Here is a 13022-nt window from a genome sequence, read left to right as displayed (position 1 = left end):
CCGCGCCTCCGTGTCCCCCCTCCCCCAATTAGACAGAAAGCGCCGGTAGAAACCAACCCGTTTGGAACGGCGGGCGGGCGGGCGGGCGCCCGGTTGGAGGAGCCGGCCGCTTCCGAGCCCTGAGCAAAGCCTGTGCGTGGGCGGGTGTTGAAGCTGGGCGTGGGCGTGGCCTGTCAGGGAGGGGCGTGGCTTCTGGCCGACGACTCTCCTTCGCTAAGCGTCTGCCTTGGACTCTCCTGCGCGATCGGCAGGCGATCGGCGGCGCTCTTGGCCCGGCGTCCGAGACAAAGGCGGCCTCGGCGGGCCCTGGAGGCCGCTCAGCCGCTTCCTCCCTGCTGCCCATGGCTTCTTCCAGCCGTCCAGCCAGCCGGTTCTCCTCTCCCGTCCTCTGGGCGGCCGCCATCGGGGCGCAGGTGAGTGACTTTCCCCGCTCCCCGGGGCTTTCAATCACAGGCGCCTCTCGGGGGATGCTCGGGGGTGGGTGGGTGGGTGGGGGAGAAAGCTGGGTTCTCACGACCGCCGAAAACCCGGGTCCATCCTTCGGGTGCGCGTCTCTTGTGAAATACCCCCAGCGCCCCCTTTCTAGCGTGTCAAGAAATCCCATCTGTAAAAGCAAACTTGCTTTAGAGTCCCGGAGAAAGAGTAGAATAGAATAGAATAGGGAATAAGGAGAGAAGAGAGAAGAGAATATAGAATAGAATAGAATATAGAAGAGAAGAGATCATAAAATAAAATAGAGAAGAGAAGAGAGAAGAGGATAGAATAGAAGAGAGAAGAAAAGAGAAGAGAACAGAATATAGAAGAGAAGAGAAGAGTCTAAGTAAAATGGAAGAGAAGAGAAAATAGAATAAAATAGAAGAGAAGAGAATAAGTAAAATAGAAGAGAAGAGAAAATAGAATAGAGAAGAGGAGGTGAGAACAGAAGAGAACAGAATATAGAATAGAATAGAATATAGAAGAGAAGAAAATAAGTAAAATAGAAAAGAAGAGAAAATAGAAGAGAATAGAAAATAATAAGTAAAAGAGAAGAGAAGAGAAAATAGAAATAGAATAGAATAACAGAGTTGGAAGGGACCTTAGAGATCTTCTAGTCCAACCCCCTGCTTAGGCAGGAAACCCTCCATCACTTCAGACAAATGGACATCCAGCATCTTCTTAAAAACTTTCAGTGTTGGGGCATTCACAGCTTCTGGAGGCAAGTTGTTCCACTGATTAATTGTTCTCACTGTCAGGAAATTTCTCCTCAGTTCTAAGTTGCTTCTCTCCTTGATTAGTTTCCATCCATTGCTTATCCTCCTGCCCTCAGGTGCTTTGGAGAATAGTTTACTCCCTCTTCTTTGTGGCAACCCCTGAGATATTGGAACGCTGCTATTATGTCTCCCCTAGTCCTTCTTTCCATTAAACTAGAGATACCCAGTTCTTGCATAGTCCGTCTTTATTCTTATTTTTTGTAGAGCAGTGAAGAATGTGCATTTTAGGTTGAGCAGGGTTTTCTTTGTCATGGAGTCGAATTCTGGTTAGGGAAGAACTTCCGGGCAGAGCGAGCAGGGTTTGGAGTCCAAAACAAACCCGCTTTCTAAATGTTTTGAATTAAAGTCCAGCAGTGCGTTTGTGTTGTGTTCACACAACATTGTTTTGAGTTTGTCCTCAAGCCAATGCAGCAGGATTTCTCAACCCTGGCATGGGGGATTCTGGGAGTTGAAGTCCACATATCTTCAAGGGGCCAACAGTTGAAAAACATTGGGCTTGGCATCTGCATTTGTGAAGGATGCTGGGTTGATTTTTTTAACTTACAGGGTTTGAATTATTGATTGAATTCAATCCCTCAGTAATGGCATAGGGGTTCCTGCCTGAGCAGGGGGTTGGACTAGAAGACCTCCAAGGTCCCTTCCAACTCTGTTATTCTGTTCTATTCTATTTATCCTATCCTACTCTACTCTACCCTACCCTACCCTACCCTACCCTACTCTACTCTACTCTACTCTACTCTACTCTACTCTACTCTATTATACCTTACCCTACTCTATTCTACCCTATTCTACCCTACCCTACCCTACTCTACTCTACTCTACTCTACTCTATTATACCTTACCCTACTCTATTCTACCCTATTCTACCCTACCCTACCCTACCCTACTCTACTCTACTCTACTCTACTCTATTATACCCTACCCTACTCTACTCTACTCTATTATACCCTACCCTACTCTATTCTACTCTATTATACCCTACCCTACTCTACTCTACTCTATTATACCTTACCCTACTCTATTCTACTCTATTATACCCTACCCTACTCTACTCTACTCTAGTCTACTCTACTCCTATTCTATTCTATTCTATTCTATTCTATACTATTCTAAATGTGAATTGAAACTCTCCTCTGGTCATTCTGTAAATCCAGGAAGTAATTAATTTAAGAACTTAAGGCAGGAAAACCTGAGTATCAGGATATAATTTTGTGAACCTCTCAGGGAGATCCGAGTTGTGGACGATTAGTACTATAGTACTTGAGTCTGATTCTCAAATCCATCAGATCAACAGAGTTGTTTTAGCTGCTGTCTGTTTTAAGAGCCCCCAAATTAAGATTCAGAATTTGCCGCCTTGTCTTCCTGTTCTGTGCTTCATATTCTATTTTTCCCCTCTCCCATCAGGCTGTGCCTTCCTTTTGTGAGATCCTCTGCACCGGCCACCAAGAGTGAGTACATTTTAAGTATCATCTTTGAATAGGTACTTGACTTTCGACCACAGCTTGAGCCCAAAAGCCTCAGTTGTTAGCTGAGCCATTTGTTTAAAAGTGAGTTTTGGCCCATTTTACGGCCTTCCTTGCCGCAGTTGTTAAGTGAATCGCTTCAGTTGTTAAGTCAGCCACACGGCCGTTAAGTAAATCCGGTTTCCCCGTTGATTTGGCTTGTCAGAAGACTGCAAAACGGGACTCATGTGCCCCCCCCCCTGCCAGGACACTGCAACCGTCATAAATATGAATCATCTGTGCAGCGTCTGAATTTTGATGATGTGACCGAATGCGGTCGTAAGCCTGAAAACTGGTCGTAAGTCATGTTTTTTCAGTGCCGTTGGAACTTTGGGCACTAAACGAATGGCTATAAGCCGAGAACTACCTGTGCATGAATTTTCTTTTTCTTTTTTTTGTAATAATTTTTTTTTTGTTTTTGTCTTTTTATCACATATTACAATCTTTATATCAACAGTTTGTACAATGTTACATCGTCGTATCTATGTATGTTTTCTTCTCTTTACCATATATTACAATCCTTATGTCATCTTATCTATACATTTTTATGATATTTTACATATTTACCTTCTTTTATATACAGTTCTATGTTTATTTATGTATATTGTTTTCGGCTTAATTGTTTTTCTTATTATCCAACCATTCATACCACTTATTCCAAATTTCGTAGTATTCCGATTCTTCTTTGTCCTTTAATTTTTGAGTTAGTTTGTCCATCTCTGCGCACTCCAAGGTTTTTTTTATCACTAATTCGTCTGGCGGTGTATTATTTTGCTTCCAGCATTGGGCAAAGGCAATTCTAGCTATAGTTAATATATGTGTTAGTAGATATTTAATTTTTTTGTGTGTAGTTCCCTTTAATTATTCCTAGTAAAAAGGTTTCGGGTTTATACTTTATTTGTTCCCCCGTAATTTCTTGTGCCCATTTCCAGATTCTTTTCCAATATTTTTGCGATTCCAGGCAGTCTGTGCATGAATTTTCAAATACTTAAAAGGTGGTGCTGAATGTCCCCGTTGTTGGTTTTCTGCCTTCCAGTTTAATCACCTCCAAACTGGAAGTGACAAAATCGTCCCACCTTCTTTTTTGTTTGCTGTGGGTGTGGGTGAGCTGGATCAGGTTGTTACCTGTCTGTGTGTGTGTGAACAAGCTGGATCAAGTGATCGATTAGTGATCGGTGACTTCCTTCTCTGGCAGATGTTCCGAGAAAGGCACTAGCTGGACAAGTCTGTGGTACGTTTGGTAAGTTGCATTTATTTTATTTTTATCGTTCCTGACGCATCTTTGTTTTAGCAACAGCTCATCCAAATGCAAATCCAGCCCTGGATGTCTCTCAAGGGAAGCGGTCTCCAACTGGGGGTCTGCGAGAAAATTTTGGTGGTCTGCAGAAAAAATGATTTGCCTTTTTTATATCGCACTAAATCAGGGGTCCTCAAAATACGTCCCCTGGGACGGATACGTGCAATGAAGGCTTGTGTTGCTGCAGAGAGTCTCCCCCTTCGGGGTCTTTTTGTGAGGGTCGGAGGGAGGCAGAAATTCCCACTTGGGGTCTGCTTCAGCCTCCTGGTGGGGGGCTTTGGGCGAAGGCTGGAGGGAAGAGCCGCTGGTGGAGAAGAGCCGGAGGGCCTCGTTCCAGTGGGACGGCATCAGGGCCTGGAACTGGCTGACCATCTCAGCCCGCTGAGCCTCCAGGCGCCGGCACCTGGCACGCATGCCTGTTTTTTGGGTGTTTTTTTGGCCGTTTTCAGGCTATTTTCAGGCCATTTTGGGGCTGTTTTCAAGGTGTTTTTCAGGGTATTTTTGGGCCATTTTCAGGGTGTTTTTTCGGGCTGTTTTCAAGCGTTTTTCAGGCCATTTTCAGGACTTTTGGGGGCTGTTTTCAATGTGGTTTTCAGGCCATTTTCAGGGTGTTTTTTGGGCTGTTTTCAGGAGGTTTTTTGGTCTGTTTTCAAGTGTTTTTCGGTCCATTTTCAGGCCATTTTTGGGCTGCTTTCAGGGCTTTGGGGGGCCATTTTGGAGGCATTTTCAGGGCATTTTTCAGCCACTTTCAGGCTGTTTTTCGAGCCATTTTCAGGGCATTTTGGGGCTGTTTTCAGGACGTTTTTCGGGCTGCTTTCAGGATGCTTTTTGGACCATTTTCCAGCGCTCCAGCACCAGCAAAGACCAGCTTGCTGGCGCGCATGCGCACGGCGGAAACCAGAAGAGCAACTGGCAATGACGCATGTGTCCACAGAGAGGGCTCTGTGTGCCACCTCTGGCATGCGTGGCACAGGTTTGCCATCACGGGACTATACCAACCCTCTCTGGAAGTGGGGAAGATCACAGAGGTGCCCAATTAAGGCTTCGTCCTGGCTCAGCCCACCTGCCCAAGAGAGCCCTCCCCCCCAAAAAAGATTTAGTTCTTCTAGGGCCCGCCCTCCTCCACCTTTGTTCTTCAGATGAATTCCTCGTTTCTCTTCTCTGCTGGCCAAAATTCTTGCCTGCTGCCGCTGTGGGTGTGTGACTCACAAACACACCAAGTTAGTGGGTCAACATCCTCCTGAGCTATCAGAAACCTGAGCACTTTGCCTCGCCCAGAAAAAGTGGGTGGATTTTCCCTCCTTGCGGTGATTCAGATGACCGGGTTTTGTTAGTTAAAGGAGTCCAAGCGCAGGGCAGGGCCTTCTGCTCCTTCTGACTTGGCTTTGGGGGGATGTTTGGCATACTTGAGGATGAGGTCAGGTTTCCACCTACTTCTCTCTGCTTCCGGGGAATTTTTTGTGAATAAAATAAACCGAACGGGACTTGTTTAAGTGCAACGGCTAGTTTGCATTCAGCCACTAATTTGCAGAAGCCACATAAATTAAGCAACGACTCACAAAATGACATTGTTATTCTAAATACATTCATGAGATACAGCTGTTGATAGAAACCTCCCGGAACTCCCATGCGGGCTCGGGAATTCTGGGAGTTGAAGTCCACAAGTTGTAAGGTTGCCATTATTGGCCACACAGCTTCCTCCGTTCCTGCTTGTTGGTCGTCTTGACTGTGACGGACAACTGCCAGTTTTTCCTAATTAAGGGAAAACATCCTTGCTGGATTAAATATGTGTTGCAGTTTTTATCATATATATTGCAGTTTTATCATCTGATATCTCTCTCTGTCTCTGTCTCTGTATGTATGTGTGTAGATATAAATATACATACACATATATAATATAAATATTTTTACTTGGTCTAAGAACAGAAATCAGATGATAAAATTACAAAGGGTAATTCTTTTGGGTGAATCATTAAGGATTTTGGCAATGTTTTACCTAGAAATGACAAATCCCTAACTTTCTGAGTGCCCATTTTCTGTTTGTCTTTGGCAATCTGCCTTGGTGCCCTATGCAACAGATGACTTAACAGTGCAAAAGTTTTATGAGCTCTTTTTTAAAGCAGGCAGTAAGGACTATAATTGGGGGGAGGAGAGAGGCACATGCACTCACGCATGTAAAAAATATCTTTCCCTTCCTCCCGCTCTCCTGCTTTGTCTCCTTCTCTCTTTTATCCCTTCCTTTCTTCCTTCCCTCTTTTACCCTTCCTTTCTACTTTCTTCCCTCCCTCCCCTCCCTCCTACTATCTCTCTTCTTCTTCCTTCCTTCTCTCTTTGCATTCTTCCCTCTCCCCTGCTTTCTCTCCTTCTCTCTTTTATCCCTTCCTTCCCTCCCTCTTTTACCCTTCCTTTCTACTTTCTTCCCTCCCTCCCCTCCCTCCTACTATCTCTCTTCTTCTTCCTTCCTTCTCTCTTTGCGTTCCTTCCTCTCCCCTGCTTTCTCTCCTTCCTTCCCTCCTTCTTTTATCCTTCCTTTCTACTTTCTTTCCTCCCTCCTCCTTACTTTCTCTCTTCTTCCTTTCTCCCTCTCCCCTGCTTTCTCTCCTTCCTTCTCTATTTTATCCCTTCCTTCCCTCCCTCTTTTACCCTTCCTTTCTACTTTCTTTCCTCCCTCCTCCCTACTTTCTCTCTTCTTCCTTCCTCCCTCTCCCCTGCTTTCTCTCCTTCCTTCTCTCTTTTATCCCTTCCTTCCCTCCCTCTTTTACCCTTCCTTTCTACTTTCTTTCCTCCCTCCCTCCTACTTTCTCTCTTCTTCTTTCTTCCTTCTCTCTTTGCCTTCCTCCCTCTCTCCTTGTAATCCCACTCACTACCTTTTCCCACTTTCTCCCCACAGGCTTATCCTTCTCACGGTGTTCCTGCTCCTGATGTGTGGGATCGGAGCCAGCTGTGCCAAATTTTGCTGCCGCACCAAGCAACCCTTGCGTCAAACCTTCCCACCCCATGCGCACAACCTCACCGTCATCCCCATGGAGCATGACAGCACCGCCCACAGCACCGTTACCTGTGAGTAAACAATGACATTTTCCCCCCTGTTTTTCTGGCGTTCTCTAAGAATCCGGAGTTTTAGGCCTGACGTGTGGGGGACCAGACTCCACGGCTACATGAGCAAAATTCAGATGCTTGGTAACTGACTCACAGTTATGACCGCTGCAGTGTCCCGGGGTCACGCAATCCCCTTTTGCAAACGTCTGACAAGTCAAGTCATTTGGGAGGAGCCAGATTCACTTAACAACCGGGTGACTCCAAATAAATGAGATGAAGACTGTGAAGAATAGCCAACACTCCGGAAGACAGGCTAAAGATACAGAAGGATCTTGACAAACTTGAACGTTGGGCACTATCTAAAAAAATGAAATTCAATGGTGAAAAGAGTAAGGTTCTACATTTAGGCAACAAAAACGAAATGCACAGGGACAGTATAGATGATACCTTGCTCAGTAGTAGCAACTGTGAGAGGGATCTTGGAGTCCTAGTGGACAACCATTTAAATAGGAGCCAGCCGTGTGCAGCAGCTGCCAAAAAAGCCAACACAGTTCTAGGCTGCATCAACAGAGGGATAGAATCAAGATCACGTGAACGGTTAATGCCACTTTATAAGGCCTTGGTAAGGCCACACTTGGAATACGGTGTCCAGTTTTGGTCGCCTCGATGTACAAAAGATGGGGAGACCCTGGAAAGAGTGCAGAGAAGAGCAACAAAGAGGATTAGGGGACTGGAGGCTAAAACATATGAGCAACGGTTGCAGGAACTGGGTATGTTTAGTTTAAGAGAAAGAAGGACCAGGGGAGACATGAGAGCAGTCTTCCAATATCTCAGGGGTTGCCACAAAGAAAAGGGAGTCAAGCTATTCTCCAAAGCACCTGAGGGTAGAACAAGAAGCAATGGGTGGAAACTAATCAAGGAGAGAAGCAACCTAGAACTGAGGAGAAATTTCCTGACAGTTAGAACAATTAATCAGTGGAACAGAATTTGCCTCCAGAAGTTGTGAATGCCCCAACACTGGAAGTCTTTAAGAAGATGTTGGAGAACCCTTTGTTTGAAGTGGTGTAGGGTTTCCTGCCTAGGCAGGGGAGTTGGACTAGAAGACCTCCAAGGTCCCTTCCAACTCTGCTATTGTATTGTAAGTAGAGGAGAGCGGAGGGAAGAAGAGAGGGGTAGGAGAGAGTGAGGGGGGGAACAGGAGGAGAGAAAGAAGGAGTGGGAAGGGGAGGGAGGAGAAGGAGAGAGGAAGGGGAAGTTGAGAAGGAAAGGAGGGCAGAGGGAAGAAAGGAGGTAGGGAGGGGGAGGAGAGAGGGAGAAGAAAGTGATGGATAAGGTACAAATAGGATGTATGGAGAGCAGAAGAGCCAATAATAGTTTTTGGGAGTTGTAGGGAAGATGAGTTTAATAATACAATACGATCTTGGCTATGTAATAGTATTATTTATTTATTTATTATTATTATTCGTATTTATAGACTGCCCCTTCTCCCGAAAGGGACTCGGGGCGGTGTACAGTCACTAAAATGCGTTATAAAATACATACATAGTAGACATGTGGTTATATTTTTGGTCTTAGGAGACTTCAGAGAGGGTTAGGGTTAGGGTTAGGCATAGGGTTAGGCGTATGCCGCAGCGCGGCATATGCACAGGAAGGTGGGTGCAGTAGGGAGGGTCATGTGCAGGGGCGGGGCATGCAGGGGGGTGTCCTGCGCGCATTGCCTTATGCATTTTTGGCACGTGACGACAAAAAGATTAGCCATCACTTGCCTAATCCAGGGGTCAGCAACCTGTGTGGCTCTGGAGCCGCATGTGGCTCTTTCGTTCCTCTGCTGTGGCTCCCTGTCGCCAGTCGGTTCCACAATAGATAGGGCTTTCGGTTAGGACAGGTAGAGGAAAAAGGACGCTGCGCTAGGAGGAGACTCTTTGATGGGGGAACCAGACTTCCGGTCAGGAGAGGAAAAAGGATGCCACGCTAGGAGGAGACTCTATGGTGGTGGAACCGGACTTCCGGTCAGGAGAGGAAAAAGGATGCCACGCTAGGAGGAGACTCTATGGTGGTGGAACCGGACTTCCGGTCAGGAGAGGAAAAAGGATGCCACGCTAGGAGGAGACTCTATGGTGGTGGAACCGGACTTCCGGTCAGGAGAGGAAAAAGGATGCCACGCTAGGAGGAGACTCTATGGTGGTGGAACCGGACTTCCGGTCAGGAGAGGAAAAAGGATGCCACGCTAGGAGGAGACTCTATGGTGGTGGAATCGGACTTCCGGTCAGGAGAGGAAAAAGGATGCCACGCTAGGAGGAGTCTCTATGGTGGGGGAACCGGACTTCCGGTCAGGAGAGGAAAAAGGATGCCACGCTAGGAGGAGACTCTATGGTGGGGAACCAGACTTCAGGTCAGCTCCAGAATTGAATGGGGGGCTTCCAGTTAGGACCTTGGTGGCTCTTTGAGTGTTTAAGGTTGCTGACCCCTGGCCTAATCTTTCTGCTTCGTTGTTTTTACAGCCTATAGCTCCCTCCAGTACCCCGCTAACATCTCACTCTCGCTACCTTTTGGAGACCCGGATCGGAATACGGCTTGTCCTCCAGCCTACAGCCTCTACGCCATAGAGATGCCCCCTTCTTACGACGAGGCCGTCCACATGTCCAAGCCTCACGCAGAGACTCCATCAGTGGGGCCAAAACCGGACAGCCACGCCTGTGAACCAGCCGTGTCGGATAGGGAGCGGAACGAAACCCCCAATTTGCCCGGATCATCCCAAAACCGCCCCATGGAGGCGCAGGAGAACCCGGGGGACGCATCTGCTTCTTCCCCTGAGCAATCGTAGTGGTAGGGGAACAGGGGAATACGGACTGAAGTCACAGTGGAGAAGGGAAATGTGATCATCTGTGCTTGGATCCAGTGTCTCCTGCCACTTCTGGTAAAGGGAAAGTTTCCCGTCGCATCTATGTGCCAGTCGTTCCCGACTCTAGGGGGCGCTGCTCATCTCTGTTTCAAAGCCGAAGAGCCAGCGCTGTCCGAAGATGTCTCCGTGGTCATGTGGCTTCCATGACTGAACTCCGAAGCCGCACAGAACGCTGTTCCCTTCCCAACAAAGGTGGTCCCTATTTTCCTACTCGCATTTTTACATGCTTTCAAACTGCTAGGTTGGCAGAAGCTGGGACAACTCATGGGAGCTCACCCCGTTACGCGGCGCTGGGGATTCAAACGGCCGACCTTTCTGATCGACCAGCTCAGTATCTTAGCCCCTGAGCCACCCCCATGAGTACCGTTGGACTTTTCGGGGAGATGGAAACCAGAGCCTTGCCCAGCCCTACCCCCGTGTCTGAATTATCCAAGGTGAAAAATAAAGCTTTTTTAGGGGGGGGGTAACAAGCCCCCTACCCTTAGAGGTTCAGCTGCCCTGAGTGCATTGGATTAGCAGAAAGTGTGTGCCTGCTGGACTTAAAAGGATTTGTACCCCACACACTCCAAAACGAAAAAAAACCTGAGAGCAGGTCCAGATTAATCTCTCTCTCTTCTTCTGGGAAGACTGGATTTTCCAGCAAATTGCTGGAAGATGGGATTCGTTGCTATGTAACGGCCAAACTTGGACCCAGCGCCCGTTTTTTAAATTTTCTTTTTCCTACGTTGTCTTTCGATAGACTGGGCGATATTTCCCAAGTTACCAAGGTGTTGGAAACTCTTCCGGGGAAAGGCCAAAGTTCCTTTTGTTTTTAATCCTAAATCCAAACCAGAATATTGTTTGTCGGTTTCCAGCAGCCTCGATTCTGTCGACTCCTCCGAAGACAAATTTCTGTGTCAAGTTGGGATGGGAACTCTGCGTTGGGATATATTTTGAGTTCTTGCTGTGGATTTAAAAGAAGGATGCCGTCTTTTTTGCCAAGAAGCCCTTGAGGGTTTTTTTTAAAAAAAATTGAATCTAGCAATATTCTGCTGGACTGTTGATGTGTTTTGTATTTTAGGTATTTGTCTAAAGGTGTTTGGGTAAAAGTGTTTCTCTCTGTGTCTCTTTCTGTCCCTATGTCTGTCTGTCTGTGTCTTTGTGTGTCTCTCTCTTTCTCTGTCTCTCTCTCTGTGTCTCTCTGTCTCTCTCTGTCTGTCTGTCTCTGTCTTTTTCTCTCTCTGTCTCTGTCTCTTTCTGTCTGTGTGTCTCTCTTTCTCTGTGTGTATTTCTGTCTCTCTGTCTCTTCTCTCTCTTTCTCTCTCTTTCTCTGTGTGTATTTCTGTCTCTCTGTCTCTCTCTCTCTCTCTTTCTCTGTGTGTATTTCTGTCTCTCTGTCTGTCTCTTCTCTCTCTCTCTCTCTCTCTTTGTGTGTATTTCTGTCTCTCTGTCTGTCTCTTCTCTCTCTTTCTCTCTCTTTCTCTGTGTGTCTGTCTCTGTCTGTCTGTCTCTGTGTGTCTGTCTGTCTGTCTGTTTGTCTGTCTCTCTATCTGTCTCTCTGTCTCTCTCTCTCTGTGTCTTTCTCTCTGTGTGTCTCTCTGCGTGTCTCTCTCTCTCTCTCTCTCTCTCTCTGTTGTATATACATTGGGAGAATGCTTATATAAATACTCACCTGAATGGTTTTTTCCTCCCCACTGATCTAATTTTTCATGGAAAATTTTTGAGTGAAATTTTGGAACGAATCTGAAATAGTCTCTAATACTCATCCCCTTTAAGGAAGGTGTGTGTTTTGCCGCGTTATTTTCTATTTCAATCATTCATTGTCTCTGGAGTACCCCAGTTTCACAGTAGAGGCAGTGGTGGGGTCGAATAATTTAACAACCGGTTCTCTGCCCTAATGACCTGCTGGGTGGGCGTGGCCAGGAATGTGACAGACAGTATATGGCAGGGGTGTCCAAACTTGGGAACTTTAAGACTTGTGGACTTCAACTCCCAGAATTCCCCAGCCAGCATCTCAGGGGTTGCCAAAAAGAAGAGGGAGTCAAGCTATTCTCCAAGGCATCTGAGGGCAGAACAAGAAGCAATGGGTGGAAACTAATCAAGGAGAGAAGCAACCTAGAACCAAGGAGAAATTTCCTGACAGTTAGAACAATTAATCAGGGGAACAGAATTTGCCTCCAGAAGTTGTGAATGCCCCAACACTGGAAGTTTTTAAGAAGATGTTGGATATCCATTTGTCTGAAATGGTATAGGGCAGCGATGGCGAAACTTTTTTGGCTCGCGTGCCACAAGTGGGGGGAGCGCGGGGGGGTCGTGTGCGGGCGTGCTGCACCCATAATGCAACGCGCCCCCAGTGCGCATGCGTGCAAAACGCACCCATTTTTGCATGATTTTTTCGCCCTCCCCAGGCTCCAGAGGCTTTATAGGAGCCTGGGGAGGGCGAAAAGAGCCTCCCCTGGCCCCCGGAGGCTTCAGGGAACGTCCGGAGGCTTCCCTGAAGCCTTCGGAACCCTTAAAACCACCCTCCGAGCAACCCGGAAGTGACGGTCCAGGGACGGTCCCTGAACAGGCACGAGACGTGCGTCTCCATCACCCGGGCCCGGATCGCCTCCGCCGTGCGGCGCCTCAGGCTCAGCGTCCTTGCGCCCGGCCTTCACATCGCTGGCGCCGCCACCGCCACCGCCGCTAGGACGGGCTCGGCCGAAGGGAAGTCCATCAGGCCTCGGCCGCGCCACCCTCGCCTCCTCCTCCTCCTCCTCTAGCCGCGCCATCGCAAGGATTAAGGCGAAAGGGGGGGGACGGGAAAAGCGAAGGGGGCTTTGTTGTTGTCCTTCTTCTCCTTTCCCCCTCCGGCTCGAACGCGGCGCCGGGGCCTGGCAGGCAGCGAACGAGTCGGAGCCTGCCGACTGGAGGAAGAGGGTGAGAGGTGGGTCCTGTGAACGGCGGCAGCAGCAGCGACAATAGTCACAACTCGGCTGCCTGCCGTCTTTCCCCTCCTTTGTCTCCCAGCCGGGGCGGCCTGCCGCCGAGTTACGACTATTGCTGCCGCTGCT

The 13022-nt window shown here is 47.7% G+C and overlaps 1 protein-coding gene across 2 annotated transcripts; it reads left to right on the top strand.

Moving 5' to 3' along the window:
• The first annotated feature begins 222 nt into the window (after nt 1–222).
• Nucleotides 223–11825, top strand: TMEM52 (transmembrane protein 52). Of its 2 annotated transcripts, XM_081956612.1 has the most exons (5): nt 223–413; nt 2655–2698; nt 3948–3992; nt 6940–7109; nt 9590–11825. In XM_081956612.1, exons 1-5 carry the CDS (start codon nt 342–344, stop codon nt 9910–9912), a joined length of 654 nt encoding a protein of 217 aa, XP_081812738.1. In that variant the 5' UTR covers nt 223–341; the 3' UTR covers nt 9913–11825. The 2 variants fall into 2 exon arrangements, with proteins under 2 accessions (XP_081812738.1, XP_081812737.1); XM_081956611.1 differs by lacking the exons at nt 223–413; nt 2655–2698; nt 3948–3992 and having other exon boundaries at nt 4763–7109; nt 9590–11824.
• Nucleotides 11826–13022: the final 1197 nt, after the last annotated feature.

This window comes from Natrix helvetica (genome assembly GCF_964273705.1).
Source record: "Natrix helvetica genome assembly, chromosome: 5".
NCBI lineage: Eukaryota > Metazoa > Chordata > Lepidosauria > Squamata > Natricidae > Natrix > Natrix helvetica.
The sequence above is the reverse complement of the archived record's forward strand: the minus strand, read 5'-3'. Positions and strand labels throughout refer to the sequence as shown.

Excerpts from the sequence above, each read along its gene's own strand:
- TMEM52 (XM_081956611.1), top strand. The coding sequence starts at position 6,152 with ATGAGCTCTTTTTTAAAGCAGGCAGTAAGGACTATAATTGGGGGGAGG. Across the intron at positions 7,110-9,589 it reads CGCCCACAGCACCGTTACCT|CCTATAGCTCCCTCCAGTAC; the intron begins GTGAGTAAACAA and ends TTGTTTTTACAG.